Below are 14,049 nucleotides of genomic sequence, written 5' to 3' on the forward strand. Positions count from 1 at the left end.
CACGTATCTGGAATATCAACAAGCTAAGAAAATAGAAAATTGTGTAAAATAGGGAAAACCTTTGACAAAATTTAGTTCAAGGCTTTAAAAAAAAACAACCAAACAGAGCTCAATAATTAACAAATACAACACAGGCAATAAACACTTTCATCAATACCGACGTTGACTTTTTTAAAATAAAAATATCTTGGTCCTATTTCAAACAGTAAAATTTAGAAAGATAAAGAACTTAAGAAAAATATTAATATAGACAATTTACACTCAAACTCACTTAGATTAACACTACCTTGGACAGAAGGAGGAAGAGAAGTAACACACATGAAATTAAAAAAAAAAATCACACAACAGTCAGATAAAACTTCTAAGTATATGTTTTAATCAAAAATGAACTGGATTCAGCACTCCATGTGTGTATATGCAATCGTGATGAGAAATACAGAACAGAAAACTTAAATGAGAGACCAACTCAGAAAAATGAATTATCACTCTGGAAGAAAACATTAACCAGTGGAATGAGTATGACCCTCCATGGGAGACATCCCAACAATCTAAGAAGACGAGATGCTGACAAAACTATACGTTAATTAATACATTATTTCAGATAGGACAGTCCGTAATAACCATCCGGATATAATATTACAGGATAAACAAGCAGAAACAACTCCCTCAATAGATAAAGCATTTCCCAATGCACACAGGTTCCTCGACCAGTGGAGCAGCTCACCATGGGTATAGTTTGCCATCAGTCAGACAAACAAAAGATTTTCTCGTGTCAATCAGCTTCTGAATGTTACTACTCTGTCATTCGTTGCCATGCCCTGCTGCTGATTCCCTTCTCCTCGACATCTTCACTCTGCAGAAAACTCAAAGGAATCCTCTTCACCACAGAGAGGTTTTTGTTTGGAATCCATCACCACTGGACAATGGATCCAGTGGTGGATCTCAGCACCCAGGGAGAGTGAGATATGAACAACAGGGGAGGATTAAAAAGGAATGTCATGGAACTGAATCACTGGCAGGGTCCAGCTGGCTTGAGTTGACTCTCTACTGTACACTAGTTGTGTGAAACCTAAATACTGAAGACAGAATTCAAAATAGAACTGAATTATTTGTCTTAGACCCAGAATATTAAATTCCAGTTCCATTAAAGGTGAATGTGCAGCAGAAAAAACTCCCCCCTTGCCCAGTGACCAGGGTACAGAACTGGGTGTGGTGAGCAGCAGCAATAATTGCAGAGTTCAGCACCGACAGACAGTGTCGAAATTGCATTCAGCAATGGTGATGGACAAATATCCAGCATGCAGCCTATTGAAACTTTCTCCCCAGTGTGAACCCAGTAGTGTGTCACAAGTATAACATGCTCTAAGGTTTCACTGCTGATGTAATGGCCTCTCTGTAATGTTTCACTGCTGAGGTAGTGGTTTCTCTGTAACAGCAATGTTTAGGTTACGACTCGAGATAACAGGGTTTTGGAGTGCGGGACTATCCAATGACAGAAATGTTCGTTCTTGTGAGTCTGGGAGAGAGATTTTCATGGTCTTTTGCCAGGGAGACATGAGAAGATGCAAATGGAGAGAGTGAGCACTTTTTCTTTTTTTTAAATTTTCCTTACTAATGCAATGGTCAAAGTAAGAATTATAAAGCTCAATCATTTAATCACATATTGTTTACTGTTTGTTATTTCAGCATACTAATTTGTAACGGGGACACCTCAAGCAGCATCCACCCAAACGAGATTTCTTAAGTTTGACCGGGCTGAGGTGGGGGCTATCACCCCGTATATTAAGCTGCTAGCTGAAGCGAGAGTTACATGAGCTTAGATGACTGAGTGAATACATTCCCACATTCGCAGCAGGTGAACGGCCTCACCCCACTGTGAACTCAATGGTGAGCCATTAAGATGGATGACTGAGTGAATCCCTTCCCACAGTCTGAGCAGGTGAATGGCCTCTCTCCAGTGTGAACTCTCTGATGTACCTTCAGTTTATATGACTGAGTGAATCCCTTCCCATACACTGCACATGTGAACGGCCTCTGCCCAGTGTGAACTCGCTGATGTACCTTCAGTTCAGATGATCGAGTGAATCCCTTTCCACAGTCTGAACAGGTGAACGGCCTCTCCCCAGTGTGAACTCGCTGATGTACCTTCAGTTCAGATGATTGAGTGAATCCCTTTCCACAGTCTGAGCAGGTGAATGGCCGCTCCCCAGTGTGAATTCGCTGATGTACCTTCAGTTCAGATGACTGATTGAATCCCTTCCTGCAGTTTTAGCAGGTGAACGGCCGCTCCCCACTGTGAACTCGTTGGCGTGCCATTAGGATGGATGACTGAGTGCATCCCTTCCCATAGTTGGACAGGTGAACCGCCTCTCTCTAGTGTGAACTCTCTGATGTACCTTCAGTTGGGATGACCGAGTGAATCCCTTTCCACAGTCTGAGCAGGTGAACGGCTGCTCCCCACTGTGAACTTGCTGGTGAGCCATTAGGATGGATGACTGAGTGAATCCCTTCCCACAGTCTGAGCAAGTGAATGGTCTTTCTCCAGTGTGAACTCTCTGATGTACCTTCAGTTTAAATGATTGAGTGAATCCCTTCCCACACACTGAGCATGTGAATGGCCTCTCCCCAGTGTGAACTCGCTGATGTACCTTCAGTTCAGATGACTGAGTGAATCCCTTCCCACACTCTGAGCAGGTGAACGGCCTCTCTCCAGTGTGAATTCGCTGATGTACCTTCAGTTGGGATGAGCAAGTGAATCCCTTCCCACAGTCTGAGCAGATGAATGGCCGCTCCCCAGTGTGACCTCGCTGATGTACCTTCAGTTTGTATGAGAAAGTGAATCCCTTCCCACAGTCTGAGCAGGTGAATGGCCTCTCACCAGTGTGAATTCGCTGATGTACCTTCAGTTCAGATGACTGATTGAATGCCTTCCCGCAGTTTGAACAGGTGAATGGCCTCTCCCCAGTGTGAACTCGCTGATGTACCTTCAGCTCGGATGAGCAAGTGAACCCCTTCCCACAGTCTGAGCAGGTGAACGGGCGCTCTCCAGTGTGAACTGACTGGTGTCTCAGTAGATGAGATGAGCAAGTGAATCCCTTCCCACAGTCTGAGCAAGTGAATGGCCTCTCTCCAGTGTGAACTGACTGGTGTCTCAGTAGGTGAGATGAGCAAGTGAATCCCTTCCCACACTCTGAGCAGGTGAATGGCCTCTCTCCAGTATGAACTGACCGGTGTGCCAGTAGGTCGGATGACTGAGTGAATCCCTTCCCACAGTCTAAGCAGGTGAACGGCCTCTCCCCAGTGTGAACTCGCTGATGTACCTTCAGTTGGGATGAGCAAATGTACCCCTTACCACAGTCTGAGCAGGTGAACGGCCTCTCTCCAGTGTGAACTGACTGGTGTCTCAGCAGGTGAGATGATTTAGTGAATCCCTTCCCACAGACTGAGCAGGTGAACGGCCGCTCCCTAGTGTGAACGCGCTGGTGAGCCATTAGGTCAGATGACCGAGTGAATCCTTCCCCAAAAATTCAGCAGATGACAAGCCTCTGCCTAGAGAGAAGTGACCAGTGTGTCCACAGGTGGTATGACCAACTGAATGCCTTCTCAACCACAGAACAGATGAATGGCCTTGCCCTGTGTGAACTTGCTGATGTACCTTCAGTTGAAATGACTGTCTAAATCAATTCCCAGTGTCCCAGCAAATGACGGGCACACCAGTCGGTCAGATGATTGAGTGAATCCTTCCCCACAGTCTGAGCAGGAAGGATGATTGAGTGAATCCCTTGCTCCTCTCTTAAATATCTGGACAGAGACAGCAAAACTGGCATGTTGTGTTTGAGATTCCCGTAGACAAATTCCTTGTCATTTTTAACCTGTGAAAAGATTTACAAAATCCATCAATGGGTGAAGGACAACATTTCAGATGAAATCACTTGAGTTGTCAAGGTGTGATCTGACATCACAGTAAAGTTCAACTGAAGTTGGAGAGAGAAATAATCTTGTACTTTGGCAGAGTGCTGGTATCTGGAATGACCATTAAATTCACTAATGCTCTTCCTGTCTCTATAATAATAGGGCACTTCTGCCATCTCCAAACTGTAAACATCACCAAGCATCTCAGATGGTGTGTACGTACCGGCTGTGTTGTGAAAAGAGCACAGCAGCACAGCTTTCACCTCAGACAGTATTTAGAACTTTGAGATGGGGCCACTGAGGAATTTCTACAGGGACACAATTGAGAGCATTGTGACTGGCTGCATCGCTGCCTGGTATGGGAACTGTACCTCCCTTAATCGCAGGAAACTGCAGAGAGTGGTGCGGACAGCCCAGCTCATCAGTAGATGTGAACTTCCCACTATTCAGTACACTTACACAGACAGGTGTGTAAAAAGGTCCCAAAGGATATCGGGGAACAAATTCACCACAACCACAAACTGTTCCTGCTGCCACCATCCAGGAAATGGTACCACAGCAAAAGGAGCAACAGGCTCTGGGACATCATCTTCCACCAGGCCATCAGACTGATTAATTCATGCTGATACAATTGCATTTCGATGTTATATTGACTGTCCTCTGTACACACTATCTATTATAAATTACTATATATTACACTTTGCAGATTTAGATGGAGATGTACCGTAAAGATTTCTACTCCTCATGTTTATGAAGTATGTATTCAATAAAGTCAATTCAATTCACCCTCTCCAGTATCTGTTCTGTCATTCTGGCTCCCATTCCCCCTACAGCTTATTTTAACCACATCACCCCCCACCCCCCAACATTACTAAGCTTTACTACTAGGATATTAGTCCCCTCTTGTCCTGTTCCCCTAACTAACCAATCCCCTAGCACCCCTTTGACTTTCCTCTGCTAGGCAATTCCCCCCAACAGTTTCTAAAGTGTCCACCTGTTGTTGTGTGGGATGGCAACAAGAGTACTTGGCGATGGCTATTTAACCTCATTCCACTTCTTGACTCTCACCCAGTTGCCTGTGTCTTGCACCTTGGGTGTAACTCAGCTCTCTTCATGTCATATCTATCACCTCCTCCAACTCCTGGATGATCCGGAATTCATCCATTTCAAGATCCAAAGTTCAGGGCTATAAGCTGCAGCTGGAAGCACATCATGTAGGTGAGGGCATCAGGGACACTGGAGGTCTCCCCACCTTCCCGCCAATGTCCCCTCTAATTTGTAACGACCAGTGTGCATGTAAAGCTTGTATTGTGCCTTTTTAGCCAGTGACATGTGCACAGTGTATTTTAATCAGATTCAGATGTATTCATTTTCACTGTCAATAGGAACTTTGATCTCCTCTGGGTTCCATCCAGTTCATCTGCACTCTCACACAACCTATGTAGCAGGCCTGTAACGGCTAATGAAGGATTTTCTCACCAAAGCTTTTGCACATTGTCCATATGTGGTTTGCTAGCTAAATTACACTTTAAAAAGACAGATTTCCAAAATATCACTCCACTGCTTCCCACTTGTAAATTCTCCAGCAACTTTAGCACCACCACATGCACACAGGTATCCCCAGTTTCTGCATTCTACATAAATATTTCCCCTGAACTCTCCCCCAGGTGACTGACGGTGGTGAACTCGGTGATGGCAATGCCAATGAATATGAAGGGAAGGGCAGTAGTCTGTCTCATTGGAGTCTGGCACATTTGTGATGTGAAAGTTGCTTGTTTCCCAGGGCAAAGGTGTTTGATATCATTATGTACCCAGAGAGAATGGGACAAAACATGTCGTCACGGGTTGAAAAGACCTGAACAAAAGGAGGAGGAACAAGCAACACACACAAATTGCTGGAGGAAATCAGCAGGCCAGGCAGCATCTATGGAAAAGAGTACTAATGCTGAATTCCGCCGGCATTGTGTGCGTGTTGTTTGGAATTCCAGCATCTGCAGATTTTCTCTTGTTAGTGATTGGAGGTAGAACAAAGGTGATTTTCTCAACTGGTGATGTAAAAGATTTTGTTCCCTTTCTCGGAGTTCCTAATCCTTGCATTTAGATAGCTGGAACTCAGCTCTGTCTGAGAGATCCATCGGTTCCCATTCCCTCATCAGCCGGAAGCTCCCCGGGGCCCGTGTACGGATCGTGGGGCTGAAAGAGAGGGAAGAGGGCAGGGCTGTCCTGCGATTGCGGGTCACGGTTTTCGAAGTTCACAGGAATTGCCCTGAAATTGGTGTTTAAGATAGAAAGACTGACAATCGCTCTTACCTGCAGGGCCTTCTGTGTACTGTGCGCATGCGTGACATTCGGAGACGACACAGCCCTGACGCCTACGCATTTCATCGGTGCTTCAAAGCTGGTCAAAATTTATAAACGCAGGACCTTTTGGGTAATGTGGGTGCCATTAAAGATTTCTGCAAGCAGCGGATCAATGTCCATACCTCAGTTTTTTTCGCGTGTGTATAGAGAAATCTGCAGCTGTTTTAACGCAGAAAGCGGCTTCCAGAAACAATATACTCAATTTCAACGTGTAGCTAATGCCAAAGTAAAACGCAGGTATAAAACACAGGATATTCTGCAGTTGCTGGAAATACAGAGACGCACACACACAAAATTCTGGAGGAACTCTGCAGTTCAGTCAGCAACTAAGCAGCGGAGTACACAGTGTAGGCATGCTGAAGAGGCTCAGTGTAAACGTTGTCTTTTTATTCCTCTCTACATTTGCTGCCTGATTTGTTGATTTCCAGCAGTATTTTGCAGAAATTAACCACCAATTTTTCCGGTCAACCAGTTTCCAAATGTTACTTTTGTAACCATATCCAGCTGGTCTGATTCCTCCTCCTCCTCGTAAACTCGAGACCCCATCTCTCTCTCTGGAGCCCCTGACTCAGGCTGGCAACAATTTGGTTTCTGATTCTGCTCCATCGAAGTTTCACCCGCGAGTCTGCTGTCACAATTTAGAGGGGCATTGTGTTGCGACACCGCAGTTTCGTTCACTGTGAGTGTCGCTTTAACTGCCTGAGTGAGGCGGGACTGTGACGTCAGTCACACACTGCGGCAACGAGAGAGAGAGAGAGAGAGAGAGAGAGAGAGAGAGAGAGAGAGAGAGAGAGAGAGAGAGAGAGAGAGAGAGAGACAGAGAGAGAGAGAGAGAGAGAGAGAGAGAGAGAGAGAGAGACAGAGAGAGAGAGTGACAGAGAGAGAGAGACAGAGAGAGAGAGAGCGAGAGAGAGGAGAGACAGACACACACACAGGCACAAGCTGTTGGAACTTCAGCTTGCCACTTCTAAGGTTGGAGCTCTTCCACGCCCAGAAGATCGGGTTGATCATCGGCACGCAGTGCACAACGGATGTGTGACTGTCACTTCGTATCATCCATATGTGTGGATTTGCTGGAGTACCCGTGGTATCACTTCTGTTGCCCCTTACCTGGAATCGGGGTGTTCTGTGGTGATCACTTGAAGACGATATTCCTGTGACTGTCACCTGGTGATATTTCTAAGTGTATTTCGGAACTAATCGACGGATAAGATCTTCGGCGACTGTTATTTCGTTCACCCAGCGTGGAATGTGTGTGGAATTCTTCGTAATTGCCTTCTCTCTACATCTTCGTGTGGATTTACAAATCTCTCCTCTCACTCACTTATTCCGTGGATTACTTAACTTTTCCACTTTACCATCTTAAGACTTTAAGCATTGTTTCCCAAGCTTGATAGTTTGGGAGCTATATATACGCTTAACACTGTTAACTTCTGTTTATTTCGTTTAATCTTTTATATTTGGAGTAGATACAGATAAAGCTACTGGTTTTCACATCGAAACCAGACTCCATTAGTGATCTATTGCTGCTGGTACGTAACAATTGTGCTGTCTGAGGCACAGTCCTTTAAAATTGGTGAAAATGACCCAAAACGTTGAAAAGAGCAGGGAAGAAGGAGTTTAACCAACTTCGTCCGGAGCCCTGAAGAACGTCACAACCACAGTGAGCTCATCGCCTTGTTCAGCCCGGAGAAAATCATGCAGGGAATTCATGCAGGTGTATAAGATGATGAGAGGCATTGGTCGTGTGGATAGCCAGAGGCTTTTTCCCAGGGCTGAAACGGCTAACACGAGGGGGAATAGGTTTAAGTTGCTTAGAAGTAGGTACAGAGGAGATGTCAGAACTAATTTCTTTTAAGCAGAGTGGTATGTGTGTGGAATGCACTGCCAGCGACGGTGGTAGAGGCGGATACAATAGGGTCTTTTAGACTCTTAGATAGGTACATGGAGCTTAGGAAAATAGGTGGCTATGCGGCAGGGTAATTCTAGACAGTTTCTAGAGTAAGTTACATGGTCGGCACTATATTGTGGGCCAAAGCATCGGTAATGTGTTATGGATTTCTGTGATTTTATGAAATTCAAGGGAAATCTCCTATCCCACAGAGTGGTAACTATTTGCAACCTGTAATCTCGGGGAGAGTGAGAAGGAAACGGTATATACTGATATGAAACAGAAACTTGGGCAGGGACCAGATGGGCTGAGTGGCCTCTCTAGTGTACAAGTGTGAGAGTGGTAGAGACAGTAAGTACCTGACACACGGGATTTGATACAGAACTGATGTATCTTTCACAGATCCACAATATTAAAAGCCAGTCTAGATTAAGACTAACATCAGCAGAACAGCCTCCTCCAAAGCTTAGTGACCAGGGTTCAGTCCTGGGTGCGATGAGCAGCCGCAAGAACTGCAGAATCTGACAGTAACAGTCCCTCATGAACCTACAGCTGCCTTCAGTCACCGTGATGGTTAAACATTTAACACGGAGCTAATTTGAACTTCCTCCCTGATGTGAAGTTGCTGGTGTTGCAGCAGCTGGGATGGTTGAGTAAAACTCTTTGCTCACTCCGGACAGAAAAGTGGCCTCTATTTATTGTGAACTCACCGGAGCATCACAAGGTGGGTTAACTGAATGAGTCTCTTCGCACACACGGAGCAGGTGAACGGCCGCTTCCCAGAGCGAAGCTGTTGGTGTATCTGCGATGGCCGACTGAATCCCTTACAAAATGGGAGCCAGTGAATGACGTCACAGTGCTCTGAACGTCATGGCGATTTATCCAATCACATCACGTACATGGACACGTGCTCGGGCTCTCCTTGTAGCGAGTGGGGCGCTGTCTTCTCTAGCATCTCCGCCTCCACATTCAAGAATCGGCGACATTCAAGCGCTGGTGAACTGACAGATACAGCGGCACTAACGTGCTGTTGTGGTTGTGATCCTCATGCACAAATCCTTTGACTTTTCTAAACTGTTAAAAGTTTACAAACCACGTCAGTGGGTGAAGGACAACATTTCCACTCAGATAATTTTATTCTCCATGGTGCCTTCTGAGAAAAACACTGTCGCAACTCAAAACAATTTGAGGGGAGGACTTCATCTTCTAACTGGCCACAGTTCCGGCATCAGGCACAATATCAAACTCTCTGCTTCCCTCTCTGTATCAAAATGGATCATTCCTCCCCTTCATCAGTCTGTGACTTGGCTCAGTCTGTCTGTCTCCTTCGCATTCTGAGCATGCGCCACACACCCACTGAGATCACATTTTATTTACAAGGCTGTGACTAGAGACTTTCTGATTATTATGTCCCTCCCGGCATTCGACGGTGGTAAACTCAGAGTCAGCAATGGCATTGACCCTCAGGAGTAGGTGATTAGGCTTTTTCGTTGGAGATCGATAAACTGTCGGTAGTGTGTGTCTGGATGAGTGGGTCGTTTTCAGACTGGAAGGAGGTAGCGTTTGGAGTAGCACAGAGATCAGTCCCTGACCACAGTTGTTCACAGTTTAATGTCCTGGCGGAGGCAGTGAGATGTGAGATGTCCCAATCTGCTGGTGAGGCAGAAAGAGTGGAGTTGGGGGAGGGGAGGCTATTCACATGCAATTTCGTAGCTTTGCAATCAGTACATAGTGCACTGTGGGGCTGCAGTGGCGGGTTCCAATCTGCTAATTAGATCTGCTGACCACAGTACATTGATCGGCCGAATCCCAGATAATAACGAGGCAGCCGACAGAGAAGAAGTCATCACCCCGACACAGTGGTGTCAAGAAAACAATCTCTCCCTCATTGTGACAAAAACACAGGAGCTGATTGTGGATTACAGGAGGAATGAAGACAGTGAGCACATTCAACATTTCCAAGTCTGTTATTGACACAAAATGCACATTTTAATATTGATCATGACACAATGTATTTTTCATACCGTTAATGACATAAACATATTTAAAGATTGTTACTGACAGAGAATCATATAATTTGTGTTCCGTGTGTTATCTGAATGTACTTGCCTGTGATGCTGCCACAAGTCAATGTTTCTCTGTACCTGTACCTTCCCGTACTTGTGCACTTGGCAATAAATTCAACAGGACCTGAGAAATCTCAGTGAGATTTGATTAGTGATGATCATCTTGGCAGCTCGGTTGGTCGAATGTATGAGACAATACACTGTTAAGTGCAAAACCCTGAACAGTGTTGATGATTACGAAGGTCAAGCGGGGAGTGTGCTGTCTTTACGACAGTTATTTAGTTTATAATATGTTTGCTTAGTAATTCATTCGATAGTATTTTCTAGTTAGAATTAGAAGTGTTTAAAGTATATTCATTACATGTAAAATATATCGGCATTCGATGACGTCACATCCGGTTTCGCCGCGTCTTGTGGGAAAATACCGGTTTGAAATTAGCGCGAGGGTGGGGGCTTACCACGAGGCTCACCTGAGCAGAAGTTGTTTTGCAGGCATGAGAAATCACAGTGAGAGCAACGCTGTAAGTTAATAGATAATCGATATATTGAACTAAGATGTTAATGCCGATCCTGTTAGAAGTAACGACGGTAGATAATGTTTATGCTTTCGTTAGTTAAAGAGTCGCGGATAGTTTGCATGGAAGTGTATTTAAAGTAGTCAATGGAGCAGGTAAACTCTCCCTGTATACTGCACCTTAGTGTAATGTAGTTATAGTCACCTTTGCAAGTATTTACACTTGAAATGTGATATTAAGGAAGGAACAAATACTGTATCAATCTTGTATTGTTTTATCAACAGTTTTCACCATATGTTAATGTGAAGAGTGAACAGTAAATGGTTAATCTTACTGCGATCTGGTTCTTATTAACTGGTTTATCTCGACGTTAAATTCGACGTTATCAGTTACACGCGAAGGAGAACGTTACAGTGACTAAGTAGCTACTTCAGTTTTACATCTATCACAGCATTTGGCTGTACTAGGAAATATTTTAGATAGTCTCTCCTTTATTAAATAATAACGGTGAACAATTTTAAATTGAAATAAACAATGGTTGGCACAGACAGAAGAAGAATTTACGTTTTTTTCGAAACTCGAAGCCAAACTCTCATTAACAAAGGTCATATTAAGTTCTCTCTCCCAATCTTGTTTAATCTTTTGTGTTAGGTTCTCTTTTTGTAACAAAAATAAATTATAAATTCTGCTACTGGAAACTTACACTACGGGAATCTATTTCAAAATGGTTTCCAACAAATCAGATACTTGTAAATATGGAAACTTAGGTATATATTGTTGTAAAAAATGTTTCACCTGAACATATTGCAAAAAATGTGTATGAGCGAGAGAAAATTTGTTAATTAACTCTTCAAAGGTCATTAATCGACCATTACAAAATAAATCTGTAAAAGAGTGGATCCCTTTATTTTTCCATAGGAGAAAGATAGAGTCAGTTGTTGAAGGTTTAAATGAAAAGTTTTGATGAAAAAAAACTAGACAACTTAAGTTGTTTAAAATTTTAAAAATTTACGGATCTGAACCCAAATCCGTAGGGATTGTTTATTAAACGGGTAAAGATGGATTTTAGAGAGCTGTAAAGGTAATGGAGCTCCTACAATTGAAGTTAAATAAAATTGTTTAACAGCTTTTAATTCCAAATCAACCCATAATGATTTTTGTTTCTTATCAAGCCAATATAACCAAAAACATAATTGTCTAATTTTCACAGCCCAATAATACAGTCTTAAATTAGGAAGTGCAAGTTCACCATCTTTTTTAGATTTTTCTAAGTGATACTTATTAAATCTTGGTCTCTTATTGTTCCAAATAAAGGAAGAAATAAGTGAGTCAATTTGATCGAAAAATGTTTTAGTTAAAATGATAGGTATATATTGGAAAATATATAAAAATCTAGGTAAAATCATCATTTTCACAGCACGAACATGACCTATTAAAGAAAAAGTAAGTGGATAGCATCTAGAAAATAGTTATTTCCTGGCGTCCATTAAATGAACTATATTTGCTTTAAAGAGATCTTTACATTTTTTTTTGTAATTATGATACCTAAGTATATAAATGTATTAACAATTCTAAAAGGAATATCATTATATATACTAACAGGGACATTTAATGGAAACAATTCTCTTTTATTCAAGTTAAGTTTATATCCTGAAAATTTAGCGATATCTTTAAGTGTTTCAAAAGATTAGGAATTGATTCCTCAAGATCTGAAATAAAAAACGAAAAGATCATCTGCATAGAGAGAAATCTTATGTATGGTTCCATTCATAGAGATATGGAGAATATTTTTAACTTCACGTAGTGTTATAGCTAAAGACCAATACAAGTTTAACAAATAAAGGGCTTAATGGACATCCCTGTCTAGTGCCACGAGAAAGTGAGCAAAAAAGAAGACCCGCAGTTCTTAGTAATGATAAGCTCAAGGGCGACTTCCTGTCTGTGTCTATAAGCCAAATGAATGATAAAATGGTCTCGGCCTCACAATGAAATTCGACATGACCCTGCACCATATGTCTATCTGCACTGCACTTGCTCTGCAGCCATAATGCTTTGTTACAGTTATTGTTCTGTCGTATATCAGCTCAATGTATTGTTGAAATGTATCAATCTGTGTGGATGGTACGTCAGGCAAGATTTTCAATGTAGCTCAGAACGTTATGAAAATAAACAAATTTCCCATTTTAATTACGTGGAAATATTAGACAGACTGAGCTTCTGCTCTGGAAGCTCAGAAGGAAACTGAACTGTTGTCATTTCTGAGGAAAGCAAACATATGGAAAAGGCTTCAATTTCTTATTACGATCTGCGGTAACTGGGATCAGGTGACCAGTGGTGGGTCTCCCATATCAATATCAGAATCGGGTTTAATAGCACCGGCATATGTCATGAAATTCGTTGTCCCTGCGGCAGCAGTAGAACCTAATTCATAACAATAGATTTTAACAATTGAGTGTAAAATAAGAGTGTACATTTTAAGTAGTTAAATTATATAAATAGTACCAAAATATTTTTTAAAATTTAATAAACTATTTTACTTATGTCGACTATTTGACTGACCGGGTTGTTGCTTTGGAAGTAGTGGAGTGAAGCTCAACTGAACTGTACACATTTATAAGAATCTCAGAGAAACAGAAAAGGCAAAATTCTCATATAAACGGGTCGGACACCCAGAAACATCGGCTGCACTTCAGCAGATAAAAACAATGAAATGAAACATGCTGAAAATATTGCAAAAAAAAAAACATTGTCCACGCACAACGAGAGGACGTGACAGATCCGGATCTCACTGCCTTGTCTGAACGGGGAAAGGTGAAGCTACACGTACACGTAGAGCAGTGACCCGCAGGTGCTGCAGATCTGCAGAAAAACGTGAACAGGAAATGGGATCACGTGACCGGTTTGGTCTCCCATCCCCAGACAGTGAACCAGCTAACCACTACTCTGTGGAAAGAAGCAAAATTGCTGCTCACATCTCATCTCGCCTTAAATGTATTAGACATTTCAACCCCCAGGAAAAATATATCGTCTGTCCACTCTATCTATTCCTCTCGTAATCTTATAAACGTCCATCCAGTCTCACCCCAGCCTGCGCCGCTCTGGAGAAAACAGCACAAGTTTGTCCAGCCTCTCGTTATAGCTCATGTCCTCTAATCCGGGCAGTGTCCTGGTAAACCTTTTCTGCGCCCTGTCCAAAGCCCCGACATCCTTCCGAGAATGGGGGCGACCAGAACTGTATGAAACACTCCAGATGTGGTCTAACTAGTTTTATAAAACTGTGTTACGAATTGTAACGTTTTAGAAA

General features: G+C 42.9%; 1 protein-coding gene across 3 annotated transcripts; it reads right to left on the reverse strand.

The window, feature by feature from the left end:
* Window positions 1-355: 355 nt before the first annotated feature.
* Window positions 356-8,994, reverse strand: LOC132387993 (zinc finger protein 239-like). 3 transcript variants are annotated; one of them, XR_009510115.1, is made up of 3 exons: window positions 8,875-8,994; window positions 2,062-3,872; window positions 356-1,977 (listed from the first exon to the last, which is right to left on the reverse strand). XR_009510115.1 is itself a non-coding variant. In XM_059960332.1 (2 exons), exon 2 carries the CDS (start codon window positions 3,489-3,491, stop codon window positions 2,316-2,318), a length of 1,176 nt encoding a protein of 391 aa, XP_059816315.1. In that variant the 5' UTR covers window positions 3,492-3,872; window positions 8,875-8,994; the 3' UTR covers window positions 356-2,315. The 3 variants fall into 3 exon arrangements, 2 of the variants coding, with proteins under 2 accessions (XP_059816315.1, XP_059816316.1); XM_059960332.1 differs by having other exon boundaries at window positions 356-3,872; XM_059960333.1 differs by lacking the exon at window positions 8,875-8,994 and adding an exon at window positions 6,223-6,256 and having other exon boundaries at window positions 356-3,872.
* Between the last annotated feature and the right edge of the window lie 5,055 nt (window positions 8,995-14,049).

Source organism: Hypanus sabinus, unplaced genomic scaffold, assembly GCF_030144855.1.
Source record: "Hypanus sabinus isolate sHypSab1 unplaced genomic scaffold, sHypSab1.hap1 scaffold_248, whole genome shotgun sequence".
In the NCBI taxonomy this organism is placed as follows: Eukaryota; Metazoa; Chordata; class Chondrichthyes; order Myliobatiformes; family Dasyatidae; genus Hypanus; species Hypanus sabinus.